At 38.6% G+C, this 23,995-nt stretch overlaps 2 protein-coding genes across 24 annotated transcripts in view; one reads left to right on the forward strand and one right to left on the reverse strand.

Moving 5' to 3' along the window:
- The window catches only part of ELP4 (elongator acetyltransferase complex subunit 4), a 293,928-nt gene extending 289,021 nt beyond the window's left edge, over nt 1–4,907 (forward strand). Inside the window, exon 10 of one of the 2 annotated variants that reach the window (XM_045016036.1) lies at nt 361–4,907. In XM_045016036.1, coding sequence (XP_044871971.1) covers nt 361–492 — 132 coding nt within the window. In that variant the 3' untranslated portion in view covers nt 493–4,907. The remainder of the gene's footprint in view (nt 1–360) is intronic. The other variant, XM_045016038.1, reaches the window with a different exon arrangement.
- Nucleotides 4,908–10,443: 5,536 nt separating this feature from the next.
- PAX6 (paired box 6) overlaps nt 10,444–23,995 on the reverse strand; it is a 31,333-nt gene continuing 17,781 nt past the window's right edge. For 9 of the 22 annotated variants that reach the window (XM_045017130.1, XM_045017132.1, XM_045017133.1 and 6 more), the window contains 8 exons: nt 23,942–23,995; nt 23,310–23,475; nt 16,811–16,969; nt 15,887–15,969; nt 15,475–15,625; nt 15,227–15,342; nt 12,413–12,563; nt 10,446–11,314 (listed from right to left, as the gene is read on the reverse strand). The exon at nt 23,942–23,995 is cut by the window's right edge and continues 162 nt beyond it. In XM_045017130.1, the coding sequence (XP_044873065.1) occupies nt 11,229–11,314; nt 12,413–12,563; nt 15,227–15,342; nt 15,475–15,625; nt 15,887–15,969; nt 16,811–16,969; nt 23,310–23,475; nt 23,942–23,995 (966 nt within the window). In that variant the 3' untranslated portion in view covers nt 10,446–11,228. Of the gene's footprint in view, nt 11,315–12,412; nt 12,564–15,226; nt 15,343–15,474; nt 15,626–15,886; nt 15,970–16,810; nt 16,970–22,609; nt 22,778–23,309; nt 23,476–23,941 lie in introns of those variants that run through there. The other 13 variants (XM_045017146.1, XM_045017141.1, XM_045017139.1 and 10 more) reach the window with 10 other exon arrangements.

The following is a 23,995-nucleotide window of genomic DNA, read 5'->3' on the forward strand; positions in this document are numbered from 1 at the left end:
AGCAAAATTGCCATTTACTTTAAGGAATGATGGATCAGGCTCACAGTTATATAGTTAGATAAATTTTATAAACTTGGATTTTCACTTTAATAATGTTTATGAGGAAAATCTAATCCAGTTTGCAAAAAAACCCAACCAACCAACCAATGTTTTGCAAAGATATCATTTGAAACATATCTATCTGGATACCAGTTTGAAAAATGGTTGTAACAAGTATTGGATATGTAAGAGTAAATATTGCTCAGCAGAGAATAGGAATGCATTTTGAAATATGCTATCTAAAGCAAATTTAATTACAATTGTTCTGTTCTCTCTTTCTCTTTCTCTCCCCCACTCTCTCCTGAAAATCTCCTGCCATAGCGACTGCATTTGCCTCCAGACTTGTCAGACACAGTGAGCCGCTCAAGCAAACAGGATCTGGCAGAATCCACCAAACTGCTGAGCTCAGGATGTGGTGCTATGGCCATAGGCAAGAAGCACCTGGACTTCTAGTGATTTCTACTTAGCAGTTCACTCAGATTTATATGACACTCTAATTATGACTGTTAATGACTTATGAAAATATTTTTCTTAATGATTTGACCCAGCAATCCTTAAAAATACACATTGTAAAATGGTGCCTCGTTTTCTCATCCTGGTTTCTTTGAAGACATTTGTTGTTTGTTTGCTTTTTTACAGAACATCTGCAACACTGGTTATGTTACATTAAAAAAAAATGCTGCATTGCACTGCTATTCTGGAAATGTACAGTATTTTGTTCTTCTCATAAAAAAATCAAAATTATTTTTATTTTTAAAGTTCAAGATGCTTTACAAAACAATACCAAATGTGTTGTTTTTCACAAGTTAAATGTGTCTGTTTAACATGATTGTATTAAACATTGATTATAAATGTAAAATATAAATTAGACAGTACTGTGAACATTAGTAAATGAGATTAAGGAATTCATTATCACATTTTATTTTAAAGCCAAAATTAACAATTATTATTGTTTGAAAAAATAATTTTGTACATCTGAAAATATCATTATTGTCAAAATCAAAAGTAGATATGACATTATTTTACAGAGTACATAAACAATACATTTAAAAATGTATTGTATTATTTCATGTGTGTTCTACTGTGTCAATAATTAAATTGATAAAGAAAGAATTTTTCCATAATAAGAATATATTATAGATAATTAGTTTGCCTTATGGGTTAATAAATGTATTAAAATGCACTTGAGTGGAATTTACTAAACATTGAAAAAAGAATTGATTTCCTTGTGTAGTTCAAAACAGTAATCCTAAACAATTGAAGTCAGCACTATGAAATTATGTCAACAGACATAATTCAAGATTGAAATTCAAACTGACAGCTACATTAATGCTAGAAAACCAGAAGAGTGCACTGGAGCTTGGGGAAGAGTATCACAGAATGATGGTCTAAAACAGAACAGAAAATAAAACTAATTCAGGTTTCCATACCATCATGTACACTATTTGTGAACTTATTAATATTTTGTGTGCATGTGTGTACATATATCCAAATGGAAAACTATTAAATATATTTTTAAACATCTCCTATATATTACTTTGTATCTGGTATACTAGGCAGTTCTGATCTGTAAATTAAATTGAATTTTGAAAACATAAGGTAATCTAAAATCTGGTTTGAAAGTTCCATGGAGGCCAATATACCCCCTTTCAAAATGGAAGTCTGCTTCATAAAAAATAATACAAAACAATCTCTATAATTGGATATAATATGGCTAGAGTGAAATTGACTTTCCAAATAACATTTTAATACAATATAATAATGTTAATGTATTTTGATGAGGTTCCAACTGAAAAGTTGATTAAACGGTTTGCTTTTCTTATACAATCCAGGTTTTACTTTATTTGTTCTTGACAACACTGTGTGTAAAACAAAGACACAGCTTTTAAAACTGTCTAACTAATATGATGAATGTCAATCACTTAAAAAACTCCACTGTAGCATAAACACATACTGTATACAGCTTTTATTCTGAATTAGAATAATTGAATCAATGACAGTGATTTGCCAGGATGTCAAATCTATCCATCATATCCTGTCACTACCAGTTTATTTTTTGTGATCAAAATCAAAAAGACTACTATTTTGTCATCAGCTATTTCATTTGTGGTAGCAATCAGGATTTCTTTTCTCTTGCTTTTTTTTTTTTTTTAAGATAGGCCCATTTTATTTTTTTATTTCTAAAAACACAAATCCTTTTTAATCAAAGTTTCAGAATGGATCTGTCAGTTTCGTAAAGCTAAAAGACACCTACATTTTATACCAATATACTTAAATCACCATTGATTTCAAAAACATCATTTGTCCTTTTGCATTATATGTAACATTAAGCAGAAATTCTCATCAAATGCTTAGTTGTGCCTTTAGAAAGTATTAATTAGTTTAAATATTTGAATTCTAATAATTTAAACAAAATTAACATTACATATTCAATTATGAATTTTTTACATAAATAAGTATTGTAACAGAAAACATATGATATAGCCATCTGAAATGTGAAGTCATCGGGTATATAAATGGCTTGTGAATATACTTAATAGGTCATTGACAACACACAGGCAGAAAATGTCACTAAAATTCACAGCCAATTTCTAGTTAACGTATGACTTGAAAATAGATGATAAATACTGTATGTATATATAAATGTAATATTTATGACATCAATTTTGAATTCTAAAATAGGTTAGCATAGAAACTAAAAAAGTATTTGGAATAATAAAAGTAAAAGGGAAATTTGCCTGCAAATCTAGATTAAAATGGTTTTTCGTTTGTTTTTCTGATTCACTGAACATGCTGTGTGAAATAAGTTTTACAGTATACATATGTATAGTGTTCACCTAAGGCAAAAACATGTAGCAAAATTTCTCCTCTCTTTTCTTCCAAAATATTGTATTGGTTACAATAATACATGTCAGTGACTTGGCTTACCCAGTAAAACAATGTTACTATTTGATAGTGTGTATGATGTGGCATTCCATTGGATCCACAAATAGACTTCTTATCTCTCATTTTTGGTTTGCAGTAATGGATATAAATATTTAGCCATAACATTAAACTCTCCATGAAATTTCTCCATACACGCTTTTATGTGTCTAGTATATGACCCTGCAAACCCTGTATACAAACATTCCACTTTATTTGCCACTCTTTATTTGCCGATAAATATTTTTACTACAAGAGGTATATCATGTTCTTGACCTGAAGGACTCTGTTTCTTCACAGACTGCCATAATTCATTGCTGACTCCACTATGCACACCTCCTCTTGATCCTTAGCATTGATTTGGCTGGGACGTCTTTATGAGAATGAAAGTGATTCACACTTTGGTTTAGTTGTCCAGGAAAGGTATTTTCCTTTCCTGGACAACTGTTATGGATTGTAGAGTTTAGTGTTTTGGTTTTCAGGTTATTTTTAGGAAAAATAAAAAGTTGAGCCACTTACTCTTCAGTGGGCTCCAAGCTGAAGCCACCGTACTTCTTGCATTGAGGCTGATATTAGGTATATAACATATCAGCATAGAGACAATAGAGTCTCTCTGCTGAATGCATTCCCAATTCAAATTTACCACCAGATCTTTACACAATTATGACAAACAGTGAAGAAAGCAGTAATGAAATGTAAAGTGTTGACTCTTTAATATGTCAAATAAGGATTCTTTATATCATTTATGTTGTGTTGAAGCTATCAAAATATACGTATTTGGAATGTGAGGAGAATATGATGATAGATTAAACTATAGCTTTTTTTTAAATGTACTTGTAAATAAATTTGTAAAGCAACTTTGAAGATATAGCTTCATTCAATTTTATGTAACAATAGCTATTATCACCGGAAAATGGGCATTAAACTACTTCAGATTTGATACATGTGATAACACACAAACCAACAAGATTATACCTTAAAATTTAATTTAAAATAACAGTTATTCCAAACACATCCTTGGGAAAACTGCAAAGGTATAAATTATAAATATCCTGATCATTCCTGTATTGAAAACTGGTCTGTTACCATGGAGCAAAACCAGAGTAAGCCAGCCTTAAGGCTTTGTATTGCTTGAAGTTTCATAGGCTTAGTCTTAGACCAGGAGAGAGTAAGTCTGAGATTAATCAAACAAGCTGGTGTTGAATTATGAGATTTAGGGAAACAAGGAGCTTTTTAAATTTAAAAACAGAGTGGCCAAAAAGCTTCAAGGTTGTTTTAGATATTTGACCTCAATGAGATTGAGCTCTTTGGCTTTGCTTTACATTTCTGTAGTTCTTGGCCCTGAACTTTCTTTAGCATATGCTAAAGATGACCCTTATGCCCATTTCAATCAATGCACAGGTGTAATGCTAGCAGATCCTGCTATGAGATCAGGGCCCCTATTTTAATGGGCTACTCTGCAATCCTTGCTCAAACAAAACATCCATTGAAGGCATTGATCCTGTATCTTGCCTTACTTACACTGCTGTAACTCAGGAATAATTGAGTTAGTCTGGTGTAAAACCAATATAAGAGAGAAAAATCTGGCCCAATAGGAGATTTGCTCAAGCAATGACTGCCAAATTTGGCCCTACATTATTTAATGGAATGTTGTCAAGTTAAATTCAGCCCAAATTTAAACATGGACATGCTTTTCTAAAACCTGAAACAGGACAGTTTCCAAAATGTAAAACAAATTCTGAAAAAAAGGGATTTTAAAAACACACCAACATTCCTCTGCAGTTTTTGAAACACAAACATTGCAGAATTACAACTCTGAAGCAGGTTTCACTGATTTTAATTGTCCAAGCAGAGAGGAAAGCAAAAAAGTAAACATTTAGCACAAAGCCTGACAAAGAGTGATTTTTAAAGTGTTCACTTGTTAGAAGCGCGGTATTAATTGTAACATGCACAAATAAATTTGTTTGCAGTATTTGGTTTCTGTGCTAACCAGATCCCTTTAATTTTTCCATGTGTTTTACTTCTGTGAGATATCATTAAATATGTTCACAGAACTTTTCAGCTTCAACACAGGACAAGCGAGGGAGCCTGTAAGTTGCATGAGAGAAGTTGTCAGGAGTCAAGGAATTTGCAAACTCCGCTGGTGTAGCTGGCAGAGCTCACATGTCCCAAGGGAGGAAAAACAACAGTTCATAACCCTTACAATTTTTAACTGCTAGAACTTACGCGAAGCCTGTTGGGTGCCTGGAAGCAATTGCAACCTCTGCTGGGGGATTTAATGCAAGCTACAGTTCCTGCCAGGCACCTGAAAAAACAAACCTTTGCTGGGGCTCTCACAAAACCTCTGTTCAGTACTTGACCCAGCCGCAATGCAGCTTCTGAGTCCAGTGAGTGGGGTGTCTGGGCTTCGCACTAGGACCCATGTACACTAGCCAAAACTATGTGAGCTGCCTTTGTGTGAGCCAGGTGACTTTCCTGCTAATACTCAAGTGAGTAAGAAACTCGAAGCTAAACTCTAGCATCTTTCCTACAGGAACAAGATACCTACACTTCTAAATGAAAAACAAATCCACAAAATTTAGGTCCCAATTTTGAAATGTGTGTGTGTGGGCCCAGACACCTGTGTCAAGTCCTATTGAAGTCAATGGAGCTCCTGACAGATGCAGGGATCTACCCACATGGATCAGGCTGAATGAAGGTCTTAGACTGTAAATTCTTCTGGCAAGGTCTGTTTCTCCATATGTGTTTGAGCAGTGCCTAGTACAATGGGGGTCCAGTCCTGAGTGGGTCTCTGGGAATTTCTGTAATAGAAATAAACAAATGGACAACAAGAAAAAAAAACAACCTTGAAAGTTCAAGGAAATAAAATTAATTGGGAAAAAGTAGTTCAATTAAACAATCAGGTTGGAGCAATTCTGCTGTGCTTTCCTACTCTACTACCTCATATTATAACCTCATAGCACACCTGCCCACGTGAGCCATGAGTTGACGTCCACTTCATTAAGAAAAATCCCCACCATGGAGGTCATATATTTGTGATTAAAAACCATAGCTACTGAATTAGGTTTGCAGGCTTCTGTTCGTTAACCAAGCAGGTTGCTTGTTGATGAGGAGTCCTTTAAAAGCACTCTGTCCACTTCCTTTGGCCCAGCAATCTGAAACTCACAAGGTACGTAACATCCCTTCCTGCCAGGCCACTTTTCTGGAAAAAGGGCCATCACCAGGAGAAGTCTCAGAAATGCCAATTGTCATGAAAACCTTTCTTTCCAGATTGCCTGGCTGAGCAAAATGCAGTTTTCTTTTTAAGAAAGGGATAAGTGAAAGGCGGTGCTATGACCTTGTGTGCCTGAATTAGCACTAACACGGCTGGAGATGGAGCAGAAGTGCCTCTTTAGCTGCACTTGGAGCAGTACTTGACTCCTGTTGGTGTTAAGGGCAAGTGGAAGTGAACTGGCAAAATAAATAAGGCATTTTTAAGTGTTTCCATTGAATTTTATACTACCATGAAAACGCAGAGAGAAGTTTAGCTTTAAAATAAAGCTAGGCTTGTGGCTGTTAGAGAAAGTTAAATAGTACATTTTATTCAATTATAATAATGTATGATAAATCAATCAGAATAAAATATCCCAAGAGCTCTGATACTAGCAAAGGGCATAGATATAAGACCTAACCGAGTTCTTTATTAGTCCTAGTCAGTTAGTTGCAACAATACAGTTCTGCCTCCTGAAAAATGTACTTCATGTCACACTGATTGGATTAAACCAATCCAAAATCATCCAGCATTATTTTGCTCACCTTCTACCTGTAAGTAAATAAATTATGGTTAAAAAATAATGGCGGAATTCCCTTCCCAACCTGCACCTCCACCGTGGGTTTTACAGTCCGGATTGCAACGTGACTCTGCCTGGCTCAATTAAATAGGTGCCATTTGACTCGTGCCCCTTTTAGAAACAATTAAAAGCAGCAGCTCAGCAGTGTGCTTCAGACGTGATTCCCTTATGTATATAGTCTGTAAAGGGCACTGACCTGAAAGATATACCCTAGTTATTAAAATGGTTTGGTTATTGTGCTTATCACTTGTAGATTTCAACATCGTAGCTAGTACAGAATATTTGAAATACAAAATACAGTATTAATAAGCCAGTGTTCATATGCGGATTCCCGTTGAGCCTGTAACTGGGAAATGGCATGGGAGCTGTCCGGGTGGTCTGATAAATGAAGTGTAAGGTGGCTTTACAAAATATGGGGGGAGGTTAAGCCAATGCACAGAAAAGATATACTCCTATTAGAATCAATGGCTAAACTCCCAGTCATTTCAATGGGAACTGGATCAGGCTAACAAATATCTGAGTGACACTGAGTGCTGCTATATATTAGATTTCAATCTTCTTGGATAATACATCTGTAGAAGGGTAAAGTGAAATTTTGGATTCATTAAGGATAATGAAAATGATCATTAGATGCTCTTCAGAGCACACGAAGATTTTAATTTATGCACTACTTGTCAGTTCCTTTTTCCTATTGGTTCCTGGTAAAGAAGCACATAGTTCTCACATTCTCGCTCACTGTCTGTCACTCTCTCTCTCTGAAATATTGGGAAAGCTTTCTGTGCCCAGTTAGATACTTGGGTTGCTTTGAGGTCTTGCCTGCCCTTGAGCAAGCAACCAGGAAACTGGCATTAGTGCTCACACATTCTGAGAGGTTGTATTCACTCCCCCATCCACCCTAGGGAAGAGGGTCTTGACAGGACTCTAGACACATGTCCTCCAGTGCACTCCACAGCAACGCTATAACTCATAGTGCCTCCTGGCACAGAGCGTAGGAGCCCTTCCAGGCAAGCAGTGCTCAGGGACCAACTGTCCTAACTTCTCCCTAATGTGCTGTAGCCAGGGACTTTCCCCAGTGCCCCCCCACCCCATCTACAGGGACAGGAAAGCCAGCCAGTGAGCCAGAAATGTTGCCTCCTTGCTATAGTTAACCAAACTCTCACTCCAATAAGTGCCACATTCAGAGAGAGAGAGAGAGTGAGTGTGTGCACGCGCGCACGCGCTGTCCATATAGAACACATTACAGTTCAGTTTCTACTTCCATGGTGACATTATATTAACAGGGCAGGCTCCAGGTTTTTTGCTGCCCCAAGCAAAAAAAGGGGTGGAGTGCCGTTGCCACAGCAAAAAAAGGAATGCTGCCCCTTGAAAAGTGCCATCCCAAGCACATGCTTGGAATGCTGGTGCCTACAGCTGGCCCTGTATATTAATAGACACAGATAGTTTTACAGCATATATAGGACATAAAGCTGAGCTCATACTTGCATCTATCAGGAGTATTGCCAGTGGTGCTACACACTAATGCAAAAACCTGTGTGAGAAGAGAATTAGACAATATGTGATAGTGAGATATACATGTGCTGGCATTTGGAACTACAAAAATGGCAGTCAGTTCCCCCTATGTCTCCAACTCTCATATTATGTATAGAGAGAGAGAGAGCAATTCCGGGGTTGTTACTCTGAAGCCTAGAATGCCTGGTGAGCCAATGGTAATGCAATGGCAACAGCTACAAGCATGGTTGAGCATGCTTTTTTTGTTTAAAATATTACCAGGTTCAATCATCACTGGCCTTTGCAATCTATTACCATCCACTTTTTAAGTTCTCAGCCATTTTCAGCTTTTTTACAGTTTACAAAGTACGGGCTTTCATCTAGAATGTATATATGTGTGTGAGAGAGCATGTGTTTGCATATATTACACAATACACACACAAATCTGTGTGGCTAGCTAATATTAAACACACCATATACATGCAGGTTGGCTTTTGAAAGGGGACTCCACAAAGTCTTCATTTGACCTCCCATAATAAATCTCATGCACAATTAATTACAGGTGCTGGAGCTAGCATTTATAGTCCTAGTAATCTGATTTAGGCCTACTACGCAAGATACTCGTGTGTGTGTGTGTGTGTGTGTGTGTGTGTGTGTGTGTAGACACACACACACACACACACACAAACTATGTATATTGTTATATGCAAAGGTTCACTTTATTCTGTATTTTGTATGTAGCTGTCCATATATAAAAATAACTGTAGCCATCAGAAATGTATAAATGATAGAATTTTTAAATGAAAAATCTCCCTTTTAAATCAATATTTTATAGCTGGTAATTTCTGTGCAATTACAACTAGTAACTGTAATAGACAAATATCAGTTAAAAAAAAGGAAGATTTAATCTAAAGTTGTTTAGCTTTCATACATTTCTGCTCCTGTCAGGTTTTTTATTTTCTTTTATTAAAAATCACCTTGTGCTTTGAATGGAACATATCATTGTCCTAAAGGAGTGTGTGTTTAGATGCCTTTAATCCCGGCACTGGTGTAGTGATTCACACAGCACCACAATTTATGTTAGTTTAAGTTTACAGCAAAGTGTTTTCTGTATCTACTTATGTGCTGGATTGCACAGCCCACAAAATATAACAGGCTCAAAACTCGCTGTGAATTGGGGGTGGGGTTTTTTTAAGCATCAGATCTGTTCTTCATTGCAGCATTGCAAGTAACAACTGGACTACAATGAAGCAATTTCATAGATGTGGGAATGTTTAGATTTAGCTGCCAATAACTAAAGGCTTTTAGCTTTCGCTAGCCATCACAGTTTGCATTGCATTGCCTGTTGATTTGTCTTCTCTCATGATTTCTTGACATGCTGCTCTCCACCCACATCCACATTAGCAACCCTCACATAAAGCATGTTGAGATATTAACCAGGTTATAGGTTCAGTGGAAAAATTACATAAAGATTATACTGTGTGGAGGTATAAAGGGCTGGTATTAGCTTTCCAAAAGAACTTTGCTTTTGTTACAAACACAGCTGCTTTTTAAAAACATCCTAAATGAAATAATTGTTTATAGTCAAGAACATATATATATATATACATATGCCAAAATACTGTCCTGACCAGCATAAATCAAAGCACAATCCCCATTGAAAATTCTGCTATATTATTGAGTTCATTTAGCACTTAATTATAAATCTCTATGAAGATTGGAAAACGTTTTCCTCTTTCCAAAATACTGTTATATAAGATGACTTTTATATAGATCTGACTTTAGATGAATTTATAATCTTTTCAACCCAAAGTACAGCATGCTTGAGTCATAACATCTATAAAGTTATTTTTTTGAGGACCTCCAATATTGAAAATTGAAAATAAATTCAAACTAACACTCAGTCAATATATAATGTTAACCTAATAGGGTAACAAAATTTGCAACACCACACTATAAGGTTAAAAAGAAAATAGTATAATAAAGGAAATACAAAGGCTTTGGCATGGTTTTTACAATCAACAATGGTTAATTTTGATATGTAGTTGTGAACAACTTCAAAACACTTAAGTTTAAAACTCTTGCAAGCACTTTTAATTGGTTAGGAATGAATTCTAGATGCACAAAAATGATTGGACCGTGAACAATAGTACAACTATATCTAAGAACAATTAACTTTTGCCGACCAAAAAAGAAATGTATGATGCATGAAAATGTGTATAAAACATCTATAGAATATTCTTGTCAAATATAAATGAAATTAACTTTATTATAGAAATCATTCTGGGAGATTTCTAGGGAAGACAAATACTTACATTTTGACATAAAACAAATTGGATTATATCGAAGACACAATCTACCTTTTATCTATCAAACTCTTTTCTTCATTGAAGTTCTCTTTTACCCCTTGTTTGCACATAAGCTTCATCTGTTAACAACCTTTGGAAATACCAACAGATATTTTTCTTACATAAATCTAGTGCGTATTGTTCCAGGTTTAATTATATGCAATGGAATGATACAAACTTGGAACATCAGTCCATAATCTATAAACAGATTGGTAGAAGTATTCGATATATCTTGATAAAACTCTTAAATTCGTGGCAAAGCTTGTTGATCATGGCTTCCTCTTTTCTTTTTTTTTAAACAACTTCATGACCAACACAGATCAAACATCCATCCAGTCTACATTGTTCTTTTTTTTTTCATTATAACATACAAATGCCCATTTACAAATAATACACCAAAATGAATAAAAGTTTGGATACCAAAATGAAGATTTGTTCCAACTGATATAATGCCTTCAGTGTACAAAGGTCCATGTTAAAGTCTTTTCCATGTGTTACAGAATAGGGCACAGTTGCAGTACAGAAGCCATTCTTCCTTTATAAAATACTGCTGAACATCCAACTGTTGTCCATATAGTCATTTACGGAATTAACACATGTTTTACTGTAATCTTGGCCAGTATTGAGACATATCAGGTTCACTGCCAGGAACTTGAACTGGAACTGACACGCCAGGTGAAATAAGACCTGAAAAATGAGTGTGAAATATATGTTTTAGCTTTTCTACATACAACACATGTGTCTGCTTTACAGTTTTAAAGAGTTGTTCTTGTATTCTGGAAAGTATTAAGTCAACCTACCAATTTGCAGAATCTTAGGATTTGTTTGTATGTTTCAAAAGTCCTCTGAACACATAGAATTGAATTAAGTATCAGAGGGGTAGCCATGTTAGTCTGTATCCACAAAAACAACGAGGAGTCCGGTGGCACTTTAAAGACAGATTTATTTGGGCATTAGCTTTTGTGGGTAAAAAAACCCACTTTTTTACCCACAAAAGCTTATGCCCAAATAAATCTGCTAGTCTTTAGGTGCCACTGGACTCTTTGTTGTTTTTATAGAATTGAATTGTTATTACCAATAAATTTTCATTTCATAAGATAAAAATAAACCAAATTCTCAGCTTATTTACACCAGCTGAGAATCTGGCCTAAAACATATAAAAGTTTTCACTATCAGGCCTTTTTATTCTCAGAAATGTGTCTAATTTGCTCCTGTTTACAACAGACGGTTTGTTCATTCATTTCAGTTAGTTCCCCTTATTATAAATACACTGAAGCCTCTACAAGAGATCAGCCTGATAGACACCCTCATGTCTTAAAACTCTGCCCCACCGTATCTGCAAATGTAGGCCCCAATTCTACAAACACTTACACACATGATTAACTTTACTACTGTGAGTAGCAATCCCATTACAGTCAATGGGACTACACACAGTAATAAAGTTAATTACATGCCTACTTGTTTGGCATGATCAGGGCCATCCTGAGAAAAATTCTCTTGCACCTTCGTTAGAAGGGCACTTCCTTTAAGCATCCAGTTTTTGTCTCTCCTCTCAGTTGTAACTTAAAATAAGATTTCAATGGACACCCCAAAAGCCAAGGAAGGTTTTATATTTTGGGGTCAAATTCTGCTGCTATTTAAGCCAATGGTAACAGGTTTAGACCTTTTGGCAGCTAGATGGTTAGCACCAAATGAATATTAGTCTAAAAGAAAGACAGGGTAGAATACTGGTGAAACCAAACTATGGGAAATTTATCTTCATAGAAGACATTAATGGACACCTACCTGTTGAAGTGGTTCCAGAGGTGCCCATTGGCTGGCTGTTCATGTGTGTCTGCATGTGAGGAGGTGTGTACGTATCATAGCTCCGCCCATTCACTGACGGACTAGTGGGCAGCATGCAAGAGTAGGAGGAGGTCTGGCTGGGTACTGGGGGCTGTGGGGAGGAAAGGACAAAATAATGTTACAAATCTATTAATTTAAAATTATTTGAAGCCTCCATTTCATCTACTGGTATCTACCAGCACACAGACGTTTCATAGGCCCTAGTCTCTTTTGCATAAGCACAAACAAGCCAAAGTTAGTCTTCTAAATCCATATTTAGGACCTCAAATGAGTGGTCTCTTTTCAGAGGTGATGGTCAGTCAGAGCTCTTATTAAAGTCAATAGGAGCTGAAGCTGCTCAGCATATCTGAAAATCGGGCCATTTTATCTAAGTGCCTAAATATGGATTTAGATACCTAACATTCAGCGCCCAAGCTTGAAATGCTGGCCTTGTTGTTGCTTATGCAGAGGAGAATAGGCCTCATGATATTTGCATGTACAGATAGAGTGCATGTGGGCCCAATTCTGCTCTCACATACACTGGTGTAAATCAGAAATAACTTCACTGGAATATACCAGCATATATGTGTGTGTGTGTGTGTGTCTCTCTCTCTCTCTCACACACACACACACACACACACACACACACACACACTTTTCCAGTGTATTTCTTGGTGGTATCCATATCAGTGGATTACTCATAATTAGGACTTTGCCAAATTCACAGCCATGAAAAAGCGTCACAGACCATGAAATCTAGTCTCCTCCCATGAAATCTGGTCTTTTGTGTGCTTTACCCTATACTCTACAGATTTCATGGGGGAGACCACCATTTCTCAAATCAGCGAGTCCTGACCCAAAAGGGAGTTGGGGGGGATGGAGGATCACAAGGTTATTTTAGTGGGGGTTGCAGTACTGCCACTCTTACATCTGCGCTGCCTTTAGAGCTCGGTGGCCAGAGAGCAGCGGCTGCTGGCCAGCCACCCAGCTCTGAAGGCAGCACCCTGCCAGCAGCAGCACAGAAGTAAGGGTAGCAATACTATACCATGCCACCCTTACTTCTGTATTGCTGATAGTGGCGGCTCAGGTTTCAGAGCTGGGCTCCCAGCCAACAGCCACCGCTCTCCAGCTGCCCAGCTCTGAAGGCAGCGCTATCCCTACAATAACCTTGCGACCCCACCCCCAACACCTTTTCTGGGTCAGGACCCCTACATTTACAACACCATGAAATTTCAGATTTATATAGCTGAAATCATGAAATTTACTATTTTTAAAATCCTATCACTGTGAAATTGACCAAAATGGACCATGAATTTAGCAGGGCACAACTCAAAACAACTGAAATTGGCCCCAAACTCATGACAACAAAATCTTGTACCACACAAGCAAATATTCCTTACATGCATACACACTATCTATACACTACCTGCAAAGAATATAATGTAAATAAAATATGCATGGTAGAACATACACTGTCATTGATTAAGGCTGACCATGCACAATCCACTTACAAATTCATTTCAGTCATCACCTTTATGAATTATACAGTTATCTCTCAGCAATGAATATTTAGGCTGGGATTTTCAAAGGGGGTTAAGGGAGTTAGGTGCCTAACTAGTTGCCTAAAACTATTTTGCCTCTGTAATAAATGTCAAGCCAAAGGAGGAATAAAGTTTAAGAGGGTCTCCTGCACTCCCACCGTATATCTCTGGCATACATTTTGCCATCCACTTTCTGACTGACATGAATTGCACCAAAGGCCTCAAATATCAATAAATAACAGTTTAACTGTTTCATTGTTCTACAAGTTTGAGGGATTCTGCCTGCAGCACCAAACTTTGGTTGATTCTGAGCAATTAGTAACATAGTAATTAGTACACTGGAACAGCTCTATTGCCCATCTAATCTAATATCCTGTCTGCCACACTGATCAATGCTATATGCTTCAGACAAGGCTATAAAACCCTCACAACTGGCCAGTACCATTACAATGCCCACCTCCGCCCCCCATTTAAAAAGTTATATTTTGCATCTGAAAGGACTATAAAGGAGTCCCCAGAGGAGTAGATTCTTTCCTAACCCTTCTGTTGATCACTATATGCTTTCAAGCATGAGGATCAAAAGCTCTTGGAATCTTAACTTAGCTAGCATAATTGCAGGTGCCAATCACATCTTTCTCTCTCAGATGTTCCTAATGTGCCCAAAGCCATATCACCTGAGCAGTAAAAATCTAATCCTTTTAGCAATTTACTAAGTTGTTTGCCTCAATAATACTGCAGCAAGGAGTCCCACAAGTTAATTATCTTTTTCTTAAACAGGTATTTTAATTTCTTCATGTTCAATGTATTGCCTTTTAATTTTGAGTGCAATTGGCCTTCTCCACACAATACCATTCATTATTTTATATAACTTAATCATATCCCTCCCCACTCCTCTCCTTTCCAAACTATATAATTTTAGTCTTTTAAATTTCTCCTCACTCCACTAATTGTTATTGCTGCTCTTCCCTTTTTGTTTCTGCTAGGACTGTAAGGGAAATATTTTCAAAGACACACAGGTGTGTTATACACTCAGCATCTATTCACTTGCGCTGAGAGCTGGGACACCTAACTGGCCTTTGTGCCTTTCAAAATCTCTTCCTTAATTCGTACTGAGGGCCTGTCTTTGCATTCCTGGCACACTCCACGCTCCACTGACTTCTGAGGGACCTTTTGGCACACAAAGTTGAGGATCTGGCCATTCATCACTTATCTGACAATTTATTATATTACTTACTTGCATAGGCAGGTTGTTAGCCATTGTGAAGCTAGGCATTGGTGGCAGAGCACTGTATGTGTTTGTTAGCGCAGTGTCTGTTCTGCCCAACATTGAACCTGATGTGAAAGAGGAAACTATAATAAAATAGACAAATAGGAGATGAACACATTAGTTTAAGCTTCGATAACATTTGTTATATATATTCAGAGGATTATGTTTTAGTTCCCTAAAAGGTTGACTTAATCTGAATATATGTCTTAGATTACCGGGTGTGGTAGGTTGCGGGATTGGTTGGTAGACACTTGTGCTGAAACTACTGCTGATGGGAATATGGCTGGGTGTGTTGCTGGCTTGTCTTCTCTGATTCCTCAGTTTTTCTTCCCTTCTCCATTTTGCCCTCCTGTTGGAAAACCACACCTGAAAATAAAGGGTTTTTTAAAATCATTACATAGGCAAGATTATACCTACATGTCCCCACTTCATTCATTACATGGCATGGCACATGCTTATTTATAGCCTCCTTGGAGTGTAACAATCCATTCAGTATAAATCAACCCTACGTCTGTTGTTTATGCTCATAAAGCTGGAGATGGACAAATGTTTGATCAGGATCAATGGCTTCCTTGTACCTTGAAAAGTCAGTCATAAAAAAATTTAAGGGCACAAGAATTTGAGTACCTGTATTCTTGCTTCAGGTAGGTCTATTTTGGCAGCTAGTCTCTCCCTGGCAAACACATCAGGATAATGGGTTCTCTCAAATTCTGAAAAAAAGAAACAATGTCACATTAGTTCTAAAGACTTTTTTTTAATGACTTAACATAGCTAGAATTGAAACGTCAGGTTATTTCTTAGCATTTCCCATGCTCTATATACTCTACAGGACAGTCACGTAAAAGTGAAGTTGAAATTTGTGTGGGCTAGTAATGGGGCAATAATTGTGCCATACTCACACAGGTATCCCCACTCAGATCACGTGGGTAAGGATTTATGGGACTGGGTTCAATGTGAATATTTTTCAGGGAGTGTTAGGGTTCCAGGACCCTGGTCAGAGGGGACTCAAAGCAGCTGTAAGTCAATCACCAGCAAGTGGTTTGGCACACAGCTGTTTGCCGCCAGTGCAGGATCTTTGTGGTCATGAGGCCCTCATGCCAAACCCTCTGGACATGTCACAGTGTGACCTGTAGCAAGGATGGGTGAGCAGCAGTTGGGAATTCCATAACTCTCATTCAGCCAGCATGCACAGTGTGCCCTGGGACTTTGGGAAGGTTGGTATGTTTGTAATTAGGGGATTGGTGCGGAGCTGTGAATAGAATTGTATTGTGCCCAGGATAATCTTAATGCACTCTGACATATTTTTCTTTAAAAATCAAACTTTTTACAGCTGTTCAGATACTACAATGATGAATGCCATAAAAATGCCTATAAATAAACCTTTGAAGCATGATGGGGGGGGGGAAAGAAGGGTGGGAAGCACAGATTTTATGTACCTTTCTAGCTATGTATATAATGTCTGTGAATGCCGCACTTCCATTTAGCTATGAACATAACCAGGATGCATTTTGCTTTTCTCTCCTATTTTAGTAGTTTGAAAATGTCACTCACCTTTCTCAAGGGCTTCAATTTGCTCTTGGGTAAAGGATGTCCTATTTCTCTGCAGCTTTCTTTTCAGCTGAAGTCTCATCTGGGCCTCATCTGAATCTTCTCCATTAGAGCTGATGGAGTTTGTGTTTTCACCTCCTCCTTCCTGTTGTGGACAGCCATCTGCAACAACCACAACAGAAAATTAAAACAAATGTAGCCCAACTATCAGCTTCCTATTAGTTGCAATATACAATAATAAACCGGGTCAGCCATGTTTGCTGACATCTTTTCTTAAACACACTTGAAGTGTCAAAGTAATAGCTCACTGATGACATAAGGTATATAATAGCATTTTATTTTCCAATCTTGGCATAAATATTAAATACAAAAACTCACTGTAATATAATTATATTTTCCTTTTTTACTCTGGAATAAAACAGGCATAAAAATCATTTCCAGTGAAAATCATTCTTCATATTGAATCTTTACTAAAAAGTCATGCCAGTCTCCTTTCTCTGCAGAATTTATTTACCTATTGCTATCTTTAAAATGGTGCTGTTCAGTATTTCAGATTATCTATAATCAGTAATTCCTATCTAATCAATTAGATGTTGATAGGTTTGTAGAAAATGCTATTAAGAAACCAAACCAAGCTTGTAATCTTTTTAAAAAAATATTTATCCAGTTTTTATTTGAATTCTGCACAGTCAATTTCATTTTAAAGGTTGTGAATTTAGAAGTGCCTGCATTGTTCTGCAGTTTTATTCAACTATTGTATGAGTGTGCATTGCCTTGACACCTATTACTGAGCACAGCTGTAATTATATCATCACCAAGAACAGGCTATAATTGCTGAAAATGGAATTTTATATTTAGATAAAAGGACTGTCCATTCTTTGTAATGTGTTGCACCAGAGAAAAGTAAGATTTCTTTTAAAAATTTAACATGTAATTTTAAAAGAAATAGTAGCGAGTTCACTAACTAGCTAAATATGCTAGTCTGCAGCTGAACATTTGGCATATCATTTAAGTGGTACATTTTTAATTAGGGCATTTCCACCACTTTTAATGTAATTTCTATCATTAAACAAGGGGAAATTTTATTGTTTTCACATTTCTGTAGGATGGAAAGATGTGCACTGGGTCTAGCTGTCTTTCAAAGTGGCTGCAGACACCCAGGAAGGTTTGCAAAGGAATGGACATTTCTGTTAAGACAGAGAAGTTGTCACTAAATTAACTCTCCCCCTCTTTTCAGAGCATATTTTTCAAGACATTTTGCTGTTGCTAAATGAAAGCTGGACTAAAGGAGGCAGGGGTTACTTATACTAATTTGCTTTAAAAGTTATGCTACAAAATAAATGGCAACCCTCCTGTTACATCCTTTAAATATTGTGGGAAATCAACTTTAAAGTAATATCATTTATAATCAGCTAACAATAGGCACAGCCTTCAAAGCTTTCAGCGAATTGTGACAGAATCTGGTAGGATCTTTTCAAACACTTTGAAATGTTTTAAAACCCAAACTTTCTTCCCCATTTAAACAGTTGGATTCATCTACAGTGGTCACCATATGGGCGTTTGTAGATCTATTGAGATGACCACCAACACTTGAATAGAAAAGGGCCGCTTTTCACCAGTACACAATGCCAGCAGAGTAAGGGAAACTATTAAACTCTTGGGGCAGGAGGGTTGGCAAACTTTCGTGGGCAGAATTTTGAGGACACAATCAGGGCGGACAACAAAAAGATTCTCTTGAGGCGTGCAGTGGTCCACATTGTATCACAAGGATCCCAGTCAACAGACTTTTCAATGAAGTATGTTAACCTTTATGCACTACTATCATTAATCACTGTCCCCTGGGCTGGGCTACTCAATGCTAGTTAGGATTTTTACTTTCTATAGGATAGGAGAAAGAAAGAACACCCCTAAACTTGTGAATAGGACATCTCTATACACTGAGCCTGTTTACTCAACACCAGAAAGAGAGAAAACTACTTAGCTAAGATTAGATAAGCTTCAACTAACATATTAGAGCACAAGGGTCTGTTTTTATTTACTAGTGAAAGTTGCTGGGTGACTTTTTAAGTGTTTCCCAAGCAAGGACTTGTGTGTTCACACCCTAGGTTTTATTTGGGGAGGTGGAGGGGTTTAGAAAGGCTTCCCGGCTGCTCTGCTAGTTCCCCCTGCTTCTTAAGGAGCAGCAGCATTTTCCTAGCCAAACTTTTAAACCGACCCTTGTTTACCAAAGAAGAAACCAAACTTGCAACCCTCATAGCTACAAGGGGGATTCTTAACTTCTTGGACGCTGAATGCGCTAGGGAAGGCGTCCTTGTAAAAGGCATTTTCACTGCACAGCCGGCTCTGTTTCTTTCACAAAGCTCTAGGGGTGTCTTCAAATACTATTTTTTTAAATCAATCCCTTTCTTTCTGGTTTATTTCTAGCCACCTGAAGTTACGTGTGGTAGAACCGATCCGAGCCCTGGCGGCAGTGGCTTGTTCGTTTAAAAGGCTATATCGTACATTAGTTTCATTTAAGCTGGTTAGTGATCAAAAACCAGTGCCCGTGTAATTTGTCAGCAGTTATTAATGCACAGCCTCCTTCATGTGCAAGCCTTGTACAAAGAGAGAGGTTACAGCCAGATCACTGAATATGCAACTCGCTCTTGCAACAATAAACTGTAGTTGCTCAATCTTAAACTTAAAAATTGAATGATTGAAAAAAAATCTTTATTTTTCCGGAGCCAACCATCCCTTCTAAAGCTTCAATGAAGGGCTTTTTACTGTCTTAAAACAGCTTTTCTTGCAACCCCTGGGAAGTTTCGCTTTGGCTCGCTTCCTTTTCCCAAACTTGTGCTTTTAAAACACTGTTGATCGAACTAAAGGTTCGCTATGGAATAACAAATATGATTTTTTTAAGTGTCAGACAATTAAGATGTCTTCTTTTAAAAGGGGGCCTTTTTAGAAACGTTCTCAATAGGCTGTTCCACCTTCTAGACCTAATCCGTAAGAAAGCGAGTGAATGTGCGTCCCATTATCCTATAGCTAGACCATCTGACGCTGGCTGTAGGATTTGTTTCCTGGAAGAAGAAGAAAAAAGACTCTGGGAAATAAAATCATTCCTTAGTTTCTTAGTGTCTTAATCAGTGAGGCGGAAAACAAGCAAAAAAAGATAGCAAACCAATTGCGGCACCTTTCAGCTGCAGAGCTGGGATCAAAACATTGTAGCATCTGTTGAAAGAGAAAGTGTCTAAATCCTATAGAAGGCTTTAGTCTTATAAGGAGGGGGGAAGATAAGAAACAGTGTCTCCGTGATCCCTAAACCCACTAAATCACTGGAGAATTTCTCCCGGATAGAGATGTCTCTTTTTGTTCTGTCAGCCCTCATGTATCCATTATTTTATTCACTGCTGCATGGCGTTTATCAGATTGAGACCATATTTGTCCCCCTCTGAGACCTAACCTTGCCTTATGCTTTCTGAGTAATGGACTCTTAAAACCCAGGAACATCGCCCTGCAAGGAAAAAACATTAGCGCCAGCATGAATATTCCAGAGGAAATCCATTTTATTCATTTTAATTTTGTGATGCAATTGCTTTGAGTGTCTGTACACACACACCCCCGCCCGCCCCCAGCCTTCCTCTCCCTCGCTCCATGGTCCAAGGCTGATGTGCTCCAAGCTGGATGCGCATGGGAATGTTTTGCTTGATTTTATTGTTTACTCTCTCTCCATAGCTGAAGCTCGGACTGATGGCTAGTGCGTCTCTTTAACCCCGGCACATTTTGGGGGAGGGGGCCTATGCGAGAAACAAGCCAAAATCCACTAATACATGTCACACAACGCCAACAATCCCAACACTAATTCTCCAACGCAGGGGGGGAAGAGTCTAACAAACACAATGAGACAAAGACATCCCAACTGCCCCACAACACGCATTATATAACCATTGCAAGCAACGCTCGTCACCCGGCCGCATCAGCCTCTGGCCTGTTACAAACAAACCCACCCGCTTTGGAAAGCAGCGAGTCTGTTTCCCACCATCCCCACCGATTTCGGGCTTGGGCAAAGGGGGTGTTTGGAAGAAGCTAACAGGGGCTCTTTGGGCAGAGTTGGGGGAGGTGATCTCTGATTTAGCAACAAACCCAGACTCTGCAGTCTGTCTGGATGCGGGGAGGTTTCACTGTTCGGAGTGCTGCTCTGACACATTTCTTTGGAGTGGGTGTAGCTTTGCATCCCGCACTGATCTCTACATTTAACACGTTTTCTAAAACCCAGAGAGAGGAAAAAAGTGCCTGAACAATTTTGAATTCTATTGACGAAAATGACACTCATTTTAGTTGATACAATACGGGGCTCTGAACAACCTGTAATTTGATTTTACAAGGAAAAAAAGGAGGGTGGGAGAGAAAGATCCTAAAGACTGAGGAGGTTAAACTCGAAACATTTCACCTACAGGCACCCAAAGCGAGATCGCCCCCCCCCCCACGCCTGCCCCTTCCGCCTGACTGGGTGCTATGGGGAGGGGACGCAGCCTTGGGTGGGGGCTCCACCCTGATCAAATCCAACCTTCACCCAGCTAAATAATTCAAATGAATTATGAAACCAGCAATGACTAGTCAAAACCCACGGAGAATGCCACTCGGTGTGGGCCCCGGGTCTGTGAGTTGGCTAGACATCAGCTTAGACGTCTCCAAACAGCGATAGTGACACAAGGCAGATGACACTTATGTACATACAGGTTACACAGAGACATTTTAGAGAGCTGTCGATACACAGGGTAGATTCTATGCGTATATCATATGAGTTAGCTATAGCGAGCTGGTTTAGCTACAGGCATATAGATTAGGTTGCACATATAGCTGCAGAGTTCTACATATAACTCCACAGCTCAGCTAGAATCCATAGACAAGGTGTAGATTGGCCACGGTTGGCTCCTTTAGCCACATTCCCCCTCCGCAGAAGCAAAGGGCCAGGCAGTCCCGAGGCTAGGGGAGTGACTACGGGCACTCGGACGCTAGTTAGCCTTCCCTTCCCAGGGCAAGCCCCGGTTACGCTAATGCCCTTCCCGTCTCCTGACAAACCGGGAACGCTAAAGGCTGTCTGGGAAAGTTTGAGCCCACAGGTAAATGGGCGGGCAGGGTGCTGGGACCCATTACTTCGGCTGAGTTCTCTGAGCTAGCCAGGGACTGGGCGATCATTAGGACTCTCCCGGTTCCAAAGAAGGAGATGATATTAGACAAAAAAAAAAGGCGAGAGCTTTGCTCTCTATCTTTCTAGTGTCCTTCATGGATTGTTTTCTTCTCTTAAAACTGACATGTCTAATTGGCAAGCGGTGCCATATCGTGTCCAGAGGTCTCCTGTGGAACATTTCTACAGCTGTCTCCTTCAACTAGACGCTTATTCATGTCGCCTTAATGAGAAACAAAACGATCTCTAATGAGCAATTACATAGCGACAGAATTGTTCCCATAACAAATTCTTGCGTGTGACAGAAACATCCTTTGTACCAGATATTCCGCATACTGTTACTGATTTTTTTTCCTTGCGGGGGGAAAACAAAAAGCAGGTTGTTGGATAGACACCTCTTCTAAAGAACTGACCACGGCTAGGGAAAGGTCTGAGCCTGAACAGAGACTGTATTCAAAAAGGAGCCATTAACCATCTTAATATGTAACAGACCATCCCATTATCCTTTATATTATCCCCTTGTCATTCCTACAACAAATACCTATTAATCTTCAGGATAAACAGGTTCCTATATTTACAAAAGTGTTTCAGGTCCACTGAGGAGGGACAATAATCAACCCTACAGAGATAGTTACCTACAGTGTGGCCAATCTCTCTAGGTTTAGAGACACTCACACAAAAAGCCAGCTTGGATGTTGAGCAGAAACTCTAATTAATAGGCTGCTGGACAAGGTAAAGGATCAAATCAATAGCTCAGGCGCCTCCCCCACATAAAGCCAGGTCTGCGTTGCTATTTCGCTGGCACAGGATTCTGAATGCAAAATTCAAGAACCAAACTGGAAACCAATCAGCTAATCAGCCCCAACGCTTCCGTATAGCTGCGCTGCACACCTGTATTTATTTCCCCATCATTCCATATGCGTTCTACTCACAGTCACATAATTTGTCAATTACAGTAAAGCGCAATATGATACAATCATGTTTACCTCGCAGTCTGTCAGCGAGTTAACTTGTCATACTCCTCCAAGAGGGTGGTTCTTGATGTATTTAAATGGGAGATTTAGCTATAACACTGCGTAGGTTTCTTGGAAAGGGGCAAAATATTAATTTCAACAGGGATACATTGGGGGGACATTGCAAGCCTCAGGGATGTAGTGAACCTCACTTTGACATATTTTTCTGTGGGGAAATTCACAGCGCAGATAATCAACGCCCATGTTCGCCTTTGCTTTTAGTGTGCCATCGGAGAGCTCAGACGAGGCTGTGTGGAGAGGCGCCCTTTTGTTGACAAGCTTTGCAAAGCCCAGAAGCGCATCTGACTGGGATCTGCCTTACCTTGCGTAGGCTGTCCAGGCACTGACGTACCGGGGTACCATCCGGGTCGCGTGCCCCATGTCCCTGTCTGCCCATTCAGCATTCTTAGCTTGTCATACATCCCATCTGCACCCATCTGTTGCTTTTCGCTAGCCAGGTTGCGTAGAACTCTGTTTATTGATGATACCTGAAAGGCAACCAACATTAAACAAAATGGTAGTGTGCAGCACTCTGATAACAAGACTTCAGTTCAGTATCACCACACTCCTCTGCAACAGGGCTATGGATTGATTTAACCTGAACATAATTAAAGAGATTATTTGATAATAATTTGGTTGAGTAAAGCAGCTATCATAGACTGATCGCTTTGTATTACGATTTACCAGATTCTATTAATAAACCCATAGAGATTTTCCTTGTTTCAGTCTTGCATATATATATTCGTGAATTCCTGATGGATCAGACGTAAAGGATAACCCGGATTTTTAAGTCATTTATCAAGTTCTTTATGCAAAAAATTGTCTGACCCTGCCACATGCAAATGCTGTGAACTACCATCCTCTCATTTGATATCAAAACAAAGGAAGCAGAGGCTCGCTACAGCTACCAGGCACCGAACACAACAGATAGGAAGATTTTTTTCATGAACTTACACTGGGTATATTATCGTTGGTACAGACCCCCTCTGATAGTAATCTGTCTCGAAT

This window comes from Mauremys mutica, chromosome 4 (assembly GCF_020497125.1).
Source record: "Mauremys mutica isolate MM-2020 ecotype Southern chromosome 4, ASM2049712v1, whole genome shotgun sequence".
Taxonomy (NCBI): domain Eukaryota; kingdom Metazoa; phylum Chordata; order Testudines; family Geoemydidae; genus Mauremys; species Mauremys mutica.